The 12,543-nt window shown below is 32.5% G+C and overlaps 2 protein-coding genes across 3 annotated transcripts in view; one reads left to right on the top strand and one right to left on the bottom strand.

Moving 5' to 3' along the window:
- Positions 1–12,543, top strand: part of LOC143078895 (integrator complex subunit 13-like) — an 89,857-nt gene that overhangs the window by 55,152 nt on the left and 22,162 nt on the right. For both annotated transcript variants that reach the window (XM_076253944.1, XM_076253934.1), the window contains exons 7-12: positions 827–911; positions 6,282–6,374; positions 8,574–8,663; positions 9,473–9,651; positions 9,835–9,922; positions 12,215–12,291. In XM_076253944.1, coding sequence (XP_076110059.1) covers positions 827–911; positions 6,282–6,374; positions 8,574–8,663; positions 9,473–9,651; positions 9,835–9,922; positions 12,215–12,291 — 612 coding nt within the window. The remainder of the gene's footprint in view (positions 1–826; positions 912–6,281; positions 6,375–8,573; positions 8,664–9,472; positions 9,652–9,834; positions 9,923–12,214; positions 12,292–12,543) is intronic.
- On the bottom strand, positions 2,337–6,007 carry LOC143078918 (uncharacterized). The gene is made up of 2 exons (XM_076253985.1): positions 4,711–6,007; positions 2,337–3,052 (listed from the first exon to the last, which is right to left on the bottom strand). Exon 1 carries the CDS (start codon positions 5,970–5,972, stop codon positions 4,725–4,727), a length of 1,248 nt encoding a protein of 415 aa, XP_076110100.1. The 5' UTR covers positions 5,973–6,007; the 3' UTR covers positions 2,337–3,052; positions 4,711–4,724.

The raw sequence follows: 12,543 nt of genomic DNA, 5'->3' as shown, positions 1-12,543 counted from the left end.
TCCAATGACGATGACAATTGTCGATTTCAAAACATGAATGTGTATGATTGTGTTACAAAATCAACCATGTCAATTTCAGCATGCATGTTAAGGGAATGTCAAGTCTGAAGCGTAGGACAACTCATACACTTCTGTTTCAAATTTGACAATGTTTTGTTATTTGTTTTTACTGTTGTAATTAGTTGTTATGTTAAAATAGATAATTATTCACCTTGAGCGATGTATTATTGTTGACCATTCCAGATTCTTTTTTGGCGAACCCGTCTTCAGCGTAATGTGTGATTTTGATATTACTACGCGGGCCTCAAGGGATTGCAAATCGAAAATAAATGCTAAATATGCTAGTTTTTGTGTCTTTCAAAACACAAATAATATACAGAATTAATTGCAGGATAAAGACAATAACTGTTTAGTGTCTTTAAACATCAGCTGTATTTGTACTAACTCGGCTTGAAACAGGTGTAGTAGTTCGCTAAAAGCTCGCATACACCTTGTTTCCTAGCCTCGTACAAATACAGCTGATATTTCAAGACACTTAAAACAGTTATTGTCTATATGTTGCAACTGATGACATGGCTGGGTTCCTTGTAATCTACACTCAGTAGAATTCAGTAATGGTTTTCAGTGCAATGGCATGATGTGATTACAGATGGCATATTATTTTAAACAACATTCTATTTGAATAAATCATCACATGATAGTTTATAAAAATACATACAAAAACAAGCACTGTTGTAATTAGTTCAATTTAAGCTGTTAAAATTAATAATATCAATTTTGTAGTATACATGTATATTTGAATTAAAAATACATCTGTATTCTGTAGGAAGAACAAAATGCCAGTTCATCAGCTAACTACGATGTGGAATTGCTGCATCCATCAGAAGCTCATGATGACCTACTCAAATCAGGTATAACTTTGTTCATCCTATAATAGTTATGTTATCTGTGCAGTACATTTAATTTTTGTACATGATATCTTCTTTAAAATGTTATGTACCTTTATTAAGGTTTCCCAACATCTCATTGCATTTATAATACATCCACATTTTAATTGGGAGCACAAAACAGCAGTGAATTGACATGTTATAACACAAACAAAATCACAATTAATGGAGAGTGTATTTTATGATAGGAAAGTAACTGAATACTCAAAACACACAACAACACACTTTACGCTATCTTCTTTTAAACTTTATGTTATGTTCACAGCAAAGAATGTTTATGTTGTCTGCTCTATGGTCGGGTTGTTGTCTCTTTGGCACATTCCCCATTTCCATTCTCAATTATATTAGAAATCTTATTCCAGTAATTTTAATTTCTTTATCTTGCTATTTATTATGTTGGAACATCCTAAAAGATTGTACAAAAATATAAGCACAAGTTAGTCCGAAGTCATCAAGGATATCCTCATCTATAATAAAAGGTTAGTTGAGTAAAAAGTAATATATAATTTAACAATTAAACGAGTCTTGCCTTGGTAAAAGGCGAAGTTTAATTGTAATTTTATGAGTTGTGTAAACACTGAAGGGATTAAATGAGATTGTGCTGCGCATGTGTGAACTTCAGTCTTCAAAGTAAAGTTTTATCAATATGACAAACAACGAAATACATATATACATATGACCCACAATAACTACATATAGGTCTCCCTTAACTAGGGAGGGAGGGTGTGGCATTTAATCCCTTCAGTGTTTACACAACTCATAAAATTACAATTAAACTTCGCCTTTTACCAAGGCAAGACTCGTTTAATTGTTAAATTTTATTTCGTTGTAACACTTCCGGGACCAAATGAGACTTTAAAGCCATAATGATAAAACTGAATACCAAGATAAGAAATATATAATGTCTTACCTTATGATTAATTCTTCAACACATTAAAGCTGAAAGAATTTTCATCTTTTTCAATCTTTTTATTATAAAATTTTGCAAATGTTTTTGCATCTGACCATCCTGCTTTTTGTAAGATACGAGAAATAGGCACTGCATTCATCTTTGCTTTAGAAACTGATGCAGATCTAACACTGTGAGCTTTGAAAATTGTTGTGTCAATATTAGCTTTTGCCATTACTACTTTTATCCATCTAGAAATTGTATCTCTTGAAACCGGCTGATGTGGTTTCACATAACTTAAAAGTAACGGTTCATGTTTCCCTCTAAACAATTTGGTACGAAATACATATTCTTTATACACAGTATATACACAAAGTCTCCTATCTGGAGGGTAAGCCTTTATATTTACAGTTGGCTCCTTATAACCAGGTCGGCTTTGTTTAACAAGTTTATTCAAAACAAAAATAAATTCTCCCTTCACTTTATGTACATGGTTAACATTCATGAAATGAATTGATTGAGCTCGAGCTGCATTTGTCAAAGCTATTAACATCGTAAGTTTTAATGTTAAATCTTTCAATTTTAAATATTTCACTGGTGATAGGCTACGCAAAAATTGTAGTACTTTACTAACGTCCCATGTAGATTCATATCTAGGTCTGGGTGGACGAAGATTAAAAATTCCTTTCATGTATCTTATCACCATTGCATGACGTCCAACTGGAATACTGTCAATAGTAAGTCCTAAAGACGAAAGAGCTCCTCGAGCTAGATTTAAACTACTATAGCCTAAATTACCTTCCTTAAATAAAGTTGTAAAAAATTCAAGCACTGTTCCTACAGAAATTTGAAAGCAATTAATTTGTTTTTTGTTACAATATTTGAACCATTTCCTGATATACACTTGGTACTGTTTCTTTGTACTTGATTTCCAAGACGACATGAGTATGTGGGTTGTTTCTTTAGAAAATCCTCGTTCTCTGAAGCTACTCCTGACACTAGACATGCAATTAGTTTCATTTTCTTGTGTAAAGGATGAACAGATTGTGGATCGTGAGGAAGATTCAAAATCTTCTTGTTCTTTGGAAGAACGATTGGATTGTCTGTTAACAACTGCATTAGTCTCGGAAACCAAGTTTGTGTCTGCCAAAATGGAGCTATTACTACTCCTCTTGCACCGTCCTCTCTGATTTTGAAAATGCACCGGCTCAATAAACTGAAAGGAGGAAACAAATAGACAAACTGAAAATATGACCAATTTATACTAAATGCATCAATAAATGCAGATAATGGATCTGGCTTCCAAGAGCAGTAATTTTCTAATTGGAAGTTTAATCTAGATGCAAACAAATCAATGTCTGGCCTTTGCCACAAAGTACATAATTGGTCAAAAACAGACCTTTTCAATTTCCATTCTAATTTGTCATCAAATTCTCTAGATTTTTTGTCTGCTAGATTTTCTTTGCCTGCTATATGAGTGCATGTCAACCAGATGTCATTATCTTTACAAAACAACCAAATATGTCTTGAAATTGTATTGCAATCTATGGACTTTGTGCCGCCCATATTTGATATGTAGGCCACTGCCGTAGTATTGTCTGTAAGAACCTTCACATGCTTATTTATGATCAGATGCAGAAAGGATTTTAATGTATAATATATAGCTAATATTTCTAAATAATTTATGTGATTTTTTGATTCTTCATCTGTCCATCTACCTCCAATTTCATTATCACTTAATATGCCACCCCATCCTAATAATGAGGCATCTGTTTGAATCACAATTTGTGGACTACCATGGCTTATATGTCTTAATTCAGTAGACACATTAGCAACCCACCATTCTAAATCTCCTTTCATCTGATTAGAAATAAGCATGCTTTGTTCAAAATCTCCTTTTGAGTTTTTTAAAGCTATAATTTTTTCCTTTTCAAGGTTACGATAAAACAATTTACCGAATTCAACGGCAGAAAAAGAGGAGACTATAAGTCCAATGACTTTTGCTACATCTCTAATCTTAGCTAAGTTTCTCTGCAGTAACCATTTACATTCTTTTACTAGGTTTTGTTTTTTGTCTGCCGTAAGGGTTATAATCATATTTTCTGAATCAATAATATTACCCAAGAATATAATTTGTTTTGATGGTTGAAAAACAGATTTGTCTTCATGTATGACAAATCCTAATTTTGACATTAATTCAATTGTGTCATTTACATTTTTATTACATTCTTCTATAGTCTCTCCTAATAAAAGACTATCGTCTATGTAACCAACATTCACATGACCTAAAACTCTAAGACTAGAGTAAACAGGTTTTAATAATTTAGTAAATATTCTAGGTGCGGAGGAAATCCCATTAGGTAAGCATGTGTATTGAAAAAGTTTTCCGTTCCAATAAAACCGTAAAAACTTTTGATGTTCCTCTGCAATTGGAACACTATAATAAGCATGTCTCAAATCAATAGAAGCCATAAATGATTTGCTAGTTACAAGTTTAATGGCACTTTCAAAAGTGTCCATTTTAAAATGATGATACTCAATGTATTCATTCAACTTCTTAAGATTCAAAATCATTCTATATTCCCCATTCTTTTTTGGCCTTAAAAATATAGGCGATAAAAACTGGTCTTTCATTGACTGAACTTCTTTGATAACATCAATTGCCAGTAACTTTTGAATTTCATTTGAAACAATATCACTTTCTTTTGAGTTAAAGACAGATTTTACATTAAAAATGTCTTGCTTAGGTTCAACATTATCTATGAACTCTATATGACAATGGCTTACTATATCTAAAATAAATTTGTCAGAGGTAATTTTTTCCCATTCATCGGAAAACTTTTTCAATACACCAGCTTTAAAACAATGACTTACTTCATTTGATGTATCTAATACTTCTGTGGATTTCCTCCTCTCTGGGAGTATTTTGGAATAGGGCCGGAACCTCGACCTCTTCCTCCTCGGAAGCCACCTCTTCCTCCACGGTAGCCACCTCTGCTAAAAGTACCTCTGTGGCCTCCTCTACCACCTCTGAAGAAGCCTCCGCCTCTACCTCTGCCACTACCAAACTTCAACTTGTTTCCAACTTTGGAACAATCTTCAATGTCCTTTGCAACTTTAGAGACATCATCTCCAAAAAGGTTGTTTGTGTAAGGAACAGAGTGTGAGCAGAGAGGCACATATTCTGCCATCATTTCGGGCTTTAAAAAATCCCTTCTAGTCATATTCAATTGGCGGTTTGCATGGCCCAACAAAGCCAATACATCATTACATTTGTCAATGTATTCTCCACTACCAGAGTTACCATTGGCATTGTTGTTTTCGTCAATAGCCATTTTGTTGACAGTTTTTGTTAGAATTGTTGCTGCTTTTACAATAGTTCTTTCAAGAAATTGTAATTTTTTATCAGCAGATTGTGCTCCTGGTGAAATTACATTCCACATGAGTTGGTTTATTCTTACAATAGATAAACCTTCACAATTTTCAGGTCTTGCATTATTTTCATCTTTAGTTAACTCAGAGTATTGTTCCTCATTCATACCATTCCTGAACAACTCATTGACATTATTTGCCAAGACCTCATCAATTTTGACATCACAAAGTTCTTGAACCTTACATCTCTTAGACATAGATGAAAACCTATTATCATCTTTGTTCTGCTTCTTAGCAGGTGGTTCACTTTCATTGTCTACATTTTCCCCATCATCATGGGGGTTTTCTTCACCTTCATCATAATTATCATCATAATTATTACCCTCGTCATATTCTTCAATGTCTTGTACCCGGTCTTTTAAAGACCTTATATCGTCAGATTGTCTTTTCTGACCTTCTTGGATTGAGACTAACATTGACATGATTGCATCATGATTGTCTACTTTTGCAGAGGTAGAAGGGCCAGGGTTTTGAGTTTCATTACTATTAACCTTCGCTGGTTTCTTACCCTTTACACTTGAAGTGTTTGCTCCGCCACTCGCGGAAGCTTTCGACTTTGTCGACTCATGTTTCCTTTTACCAGCCGCGCTGGAAACGGAATTTATCTTCTCGGACAGAAGCTCATCTTCGTCCGTATTACTGATGTCTTCAAGTGAAGACTTTCTTTTTGAGGCGGACCCCTTTTCGATCATTTTCTCCGCCATGTGTTTTCTTTATAACCGGTTTACGGCAAAGTGCCGAAACCTGGTGAAAGTCGTAAATTTTTACCGAATTACATCCGGTGATTACTAACTTTTATTTATCTTATATCAAATTTTATTAATTATAAAATGAATACCAACTACGTTGGTTTAATATTTAATCTGAAGTTAGGACAATTCAAACTACGTCCGAACTGCCCAAGAGCTATCAGCACACTGAAGTTCACACATGCGCAGCACAATCTCATTTGGTCCCGGAAGTGTTACAACGAAATAAAATTTCATACTAACACTTACCTTGATATATTTTAGCTGCTTCAGATGGATTGGTCATCCCATCAAAAGAAGGATTACCTACAGAAACTATTACGCTCAAATGGTGTACACCAAAATCAAATATTATAGGTAATATACCAAGGATCCGGAAATTTTTTCACCTAATTTCGGTCATTTTCATATTACTTAAAAGTTGGTGCCCCTTTTCAAAAACAGATTGTCAAAATCTCATTACTGCATGAGTATGCTCCTACTCGTAGCATCAACGAACTTGTTTAACTGTTGCATCGCGTTTACTTCATGATTTATCCTACCATTTTCCTAAAATCGATCAAGAGCAATTAAGGGAAGGCAACAGTTTAAGAATAAAATGATTTTAATGACTCAAAATCGTAATTTTCTCAGTCGTCGCTTACGTTTCTTTCGATTCTGAAGTCGAAATTCAAACCGGATGTAATGCGACAATACTAAAACGAACAATTCCGGACTTATTCCCGGGATTAGTTTTGTTTATCAAATTCACAGGAAAACATCGTTTTTTTTAATATTTTACCTTTAATAGTGTAAGAATATTAATGAAAATAGTTGCACTTGCTTTATTTAGCAAGAAATCATTTTAAATTTACGATTTAGTGTCAAATCTGCGGAAGAGAATTTTAGGCATGCGTATCATAGTAAACAAAGCACGTGTGTTAATAGTAGTGAAAAAAATCTTTTTTCTACGTAAATTAAATCAAGTTTTAATTTAATTTTAAATCATAATTGACAATTGTCTTAGCTGAAAAGTAATTAAATAATGAAGACAGTTGGTATTGAATTTTATTGCGAACCAAATGAAAGTTTACCACAGAGTCGTCTGCTCTTGACCAAGGTATTTAAACTTTTGCAAGTTTACCTGTCCCATTCAATCAATACAATAGCTATTGTTCTCTGTGTAGTTTATTCACTTGGACATTTAAATTTCTTCTAGGAGAAATCTATCACTCATTGATTAATTTGCCTGACCAAAAAAAAATCTTCTTTGTTGATTGAAATACATGTATAAACTCACATAAACTGCATGTGATACAGTATTTATTCAATTTCAATAAAATATTTTCAATCTGTTCAATATAAGCACTGATTTAATTATGAAAAGTTTATTTCTGATTTTTTTTAACTACTGCATGCATATCTATGGTTCAAAGAATTTGCATGTTTTTTGTGGTTGTTCAGTTATAAAGAATACATTTATGAAGACCTTTATTTAAACATTATCATTTAGTGAACAGACTAAAATAAAGCAAATTTTAATAGGTAAAATCGGAAATCAACTTCTAATTTTTAAATCAGTGTTTATATCAAACAAATTGAAAATGTGTTATTGATTGAATAAATACAACATCACATGCAGTTTTATAATTACTTATTTGTACATGTATTTCCATCATTGACAGTTCAATTTTTTGTTCAGGTAAATTAATCAGTGAGTGATAGATTTCTCTTGCAAGAAATTTAAAGGTCCCATTGAATAAACTAATAGCTATTGTATTTGTTAGATGGGACAATAGAACTTACAAAAGTTTAAATGGACAGGTAACTTGCAGGTGAATCTGTGGAAAACTATGATAGGATTCGCAATAATTTCTTTATAATATTAGTTCGGAGCTTGTGATTAATAGCCAGGTGTGAATTAAAAACACAGTTAAAGAGATTAGCGATCATTAGCCAATAGCTCCCCGAGGCATTAATATAGCTATTAGGAGGGCCCTAACAGATTATAACACTTTACTGGAGTGGCAGTTTAATTACATAAAATCGATAACAAAACAAAAATATGTTTAAAATGGCAATTTGAAACTCAATCTCAACGAAATGACCGAAATTATTTCTGTTGAAAAATAAAATTTGACCTAAATCCCAAGAAATGATTTAGGACTTTTGAGTTTCCAAATCGGTCATATCTGGCATATATGACCGTTTCCGGACCCTTGTAATATACATCTAAATAATGTAAATTTCTTTTCATTTTGTATCCATCAATATTGTTATATTATCAGTTTGAAAAGTATTAAAGGTTTGCTGTAATAGAAAGTAATAATAAGAAAAAACTTTATTTTAAATAAAAACAATACAAACCAAGATCATACCTGTTTTCCATGAAAACAAAATAATACAAAAATTTACAGTATTTTTATTGTAACCTTTAAAGGATGGGCCTGAAAGCCCTTTCTTTTTTAGTTATTTTAAGCTTGTTGAATTTATGAACCACTCTCTCAAGCTATCTACATTTTCAAATGAATAATGAATTATTTTCATAAATATTTTAAGGATATTGATATTTTACAGAATTGAACTACTGTACAGGAGCATATAGAATCACACCTGTAGATGTCAACAGTAGACCTTCGTCTTGTCTGACTAACTTTTTACTCAGTGGTAAGAAAATTGTTGATAATTTATTATGTATTGTGAAAACTAAAACTAGCTGAAGTATGTTGGGCAATTTAAATTGTGTGCATTCTGAAATGCAGATTCCTGAATGTATTCTATAGAAAAAGAGTCAAATAAATGTTTTAGAGAACTTATTGCTAGACACAAATTTATACTTCGACTGTGAGTTTGCACTCACTAATTTATCATGCTATGTGAAGTATATTGTCCTTCAAATAGTTATTCGAACAAACAAAAAACAATGATATAAATTGGTCTGTAAAACAAGCCTTTTTTATGCACCTTAAATTATTAAGTAGCTGAGGCTGTAATATAAATGAATTAATAAATCATTTATTACAGCGCAAATTGAATTGACATATTATAATATACAAAAGTTATGTTCATTTATATTTTCTACCAAACATATAGGTTATTATATAGAGGTTTACTTGCAGTACAAATTATGAAATGGATGGAGAGCTATTCTCATTGACACTCATACCACATCTTCTTATATCTAAATTATGAAGAACTGTCATTTTATAATATATTATAAACTAATACTGTGGATTCATTCATTTTTTGTGGGTACCAATTTTCGTGGATTGAGGAAAACTCACATATTCGTGGATGTTTGAATTCATGGATTTGGCAAGTTTGCATATATTCTTTTAGAAACTTGTATTTCGTTGAACATTTAAATTCAAGGTTCCAAACTCACACGAAATCCACAAAAGTTAGTATCCAACAAATATTAATGAATCTACAGTAGGAAATTGTAAAATCAAAAAGTGCTTATATTGTCATTTCAGGCAGAGCTGTCATGCTTGAACAACCCAGAAAATCTGGTACTAAAGTTATCTCCCATCTGCTGGCCAGTCATGGAGGAGAAATATTTGTTCATGCCATAAATACAGCAAGATCTCTGCTAGAAGACCCACCCTCTATCAGTGAAGGGTGTGGGGGTAGAGTAACTGATTACAGGATAAACGTAAGATATCAGCAGTTTTAATGTCCCTACGGAGTTCCACCTCATTCTGTATTGATTTTATTAATCTTCGATGGATCCATAGGGGGTCAGTAGCAAACAACAATCTTGACTGGCTATACAGCCCTTAAACTTTATGCTGCCCAGATGGTTTCATTCTGTATTTGAATTTTACTTTTATTGTAGGATTTTGGAGAATTTATGAAAGAAAACAGACTAGCTCCAGCTACACACGAAATGACTGCTAATCAAACAGAAGTACCAATATTAAAAGGTATTGATAATAGATATAGAAAGATGTGGTATGAGTGCCAATAAGTCAACTCTCCATCCAAGTAACAATTTATAAAAGTAAACCATTATAGGTCAAGGTACCGCCTTAAACCTGTAGTCTCAGCTCATGTCCATGTTTTCTTTGCATTAACATTGTGGACAGCCATTCTATAAATTATGAATTTTAAATTTTAAATATACACAGATGATGGCAGAAACAAAGGTAAATGAAGATATTTTACAAATGTGTATTCATGGTATGTTGACATAGGTGCATATCAATATTTGAGATATTATTTAATCTTTGAACACTTGTTATAAATCTGAGCCATGTAAGCACAAAGGAGAAGGGGCATAGGGTCAAGAAATATAAATGAAAAACATAAAGATTTTTATACGATCATAACGGTATGATGTTGGGGTTGTCGTTGTCGTCATCGTCGTTCCAAGACACATTGGTTTTCGCCCTAAAACTTAAGTTTAAGTAAACAGAAATCTATGAAATTTAAAGACAAGGTTTATGACCACAAAAGGAAGGTAGGGATTGATTTTGAGAGTTTTAATCCCAACAGTTTAGGAATAAGGGGCCAAAAAAAAGGGCCGAAATAAGCATTTTTCTTGGTTTTCGCACAATAACTTTAGTATAAGTAAATAGAAATCTTCTGAAATTTAAACACAAGGTTTATGAACATAAAAGGAAGGTTGGGATTGCTTTTGGGAGTTTTGGTCCCAACAGTTTAGGAATTAGGGGCCAAAAAAGGGCCAAAATCAGCATTTTGCTTGGTTTTCACACCATAACTTTAGTATAAGTAAATAGAAATCTATGAAATTTAAACACAAGGTTTCTATGACCATAAAAGGAAGGTTGGGACTAATTTTGGGAGTTTAGTTTTAGGAATTAGGGGACCAAAGGGTCCAAAATTAAACTTTGTTTGATTTCATCAAAAATTGAATAATTGGGGTTCTTTGATATGCCGAATCTTACTGTGTATGTAGATTCTTAATTTTTGGTCCCGTTTTCAAATTGGTCTACGTTAAGGTCCAAAGGTTCCAAAATTAAACTTAGCTTGATTTTAACAAAAATTGAATTCTTAGGGTTCTTTGATATGCTGTATCTAAACATATACTTAGATTTTTGATTATGGGCCCAGTTTTCAAGTTGGTCCAAATCGGGGTCCAAAGTTAAACTTTGTTTGATTTCAACAAAAATTGAATTCTTGGGGTTCTTTGATATGCTGAATCTGAACATGTACTTAGATTTTTATTTATGGGCCCAGTTTTCAAGTTGGTCCAAATTGGGGTTCAAAATTAAACTTTGTTTGATTTCAACAAAAATTGAATCCTTGGGGTTCTTTGATATGCTGAATCTAAACATGTATTTAGATTTTTTATATTTGGACCCGGTTATCAAATTGGTCCACATTGAGGTCTAAAGGGTCCAAAATTGAACTTTATTTGATTTCATTACAAATTGAAGTCTTGGGGTTCTTTAATATGCTGAATCTAACCATGTTTTTAGATTTTGGATATTGGACCATGATAGGTAAATGTCCAATTTAAAAATTTTAAGTTTAAGAGTTTAAGTTCTTAGACCACATTCATTCTGTCAGAAACCTATGTTGTGTCAACTATTTAACAGCAATCCAAATTCAGAGCTGTATCAAGCTTGAATGTTGTGTCCATACTTGCCCCAATTCAGGGTTTGAACTCTGTGGTCGTATAAAGCTGTGCCCTGCGGAGCATCTGGTTATCACATGACGTCACAAGCACATCATAATATGTACTGTTTTCACCAGAACAATGAAAAATACAGAATTTCTGCAGTTTTCTATCTTTATTCCCATCGAGGAAACATCATGCGCAGACAAGAAACTATTGACATAAGCTCATCAAAATTAAAGTTGCTTCTTGGGTGCAGACATACTTTTTCAATCTAAAATAAACTTAAAATTTTATGAAAAAGGAGGAAAATCACAATATTTTAGAAATAATGCAAATAAAGTCATGATTGGTTGCCATGGTAACTTGTTCAATGACAATTTTGTTTTGTTTTTCTGAATACCTTGTACCTTGAAGTTTTCAGTAATTTAAGAATATATATGATAACTTTTAAATTTGCAGTTATTTTTGGGCCAAATAAGTGCCGTATTGCCCCTACTCCTTTATGATCATGTATGTTAACTTTTGAATTTGAAATTTGTTTTGGGCTGAATATGAATCATATTTGCCTTCTGCTTTGAATTGAAATCAATGAAACAATGATACATGTATTATTTTTGTTATATTTCAACAGCTAAGAAAAGGTTGGAGAGAATGAGTAGATATTGGCCAATGGTTATCAATGAAACAATCATATTCAACATGGCATCTGTAAGTGTAAAGACATCACCTATTTGGCCATTTCAGAATCTAATGCATTATGGGTAATATTTTCACAGCGTACTGCAACATGTTATGATTGGTTAAAAACGTACTTAACAATGGAAATTTAACCAATGACATAATATTATTTTCATATTGATGTTAGAACAATGAGATTACCCATAGTTTTTTAGATCCTGAAAAGGCGAATTGTGACTATATAGTATATACTTGAGTTAAATGTTTCAAATGCTAATCTGA

Source organism: Mytilus galloprovincialis, chromosome 1 (genome assembly GCF_965363235.1).
Source record: "Mytilus galloprovincialis chromosome 1, xbMytGall1.hap1.1, whole genome shotgun sequence".
Classification (NCBI taxonomy): domain Eukaryota; kingdom Metazoa; phylum Mollusca; class Bivalvia; order Mytilida; family Mytilidae; genus Mytilus; species Mytilus galloprovincialis.
Note: the sequence above shows the minus strand (reverse complement) of the source record. Positions and strands in the feature narration are given on the sequence as shown.

Excerpts from the sequence above, each read along its gene's own strand:
- LOC143078918 (XM_076253985.1), bottom strand. The coding sequence starts at position 5,972 with ATGGCGGAGAAAATGATCGAAAAGGGGTCCGCCTCAAAAAGAAAGTCT.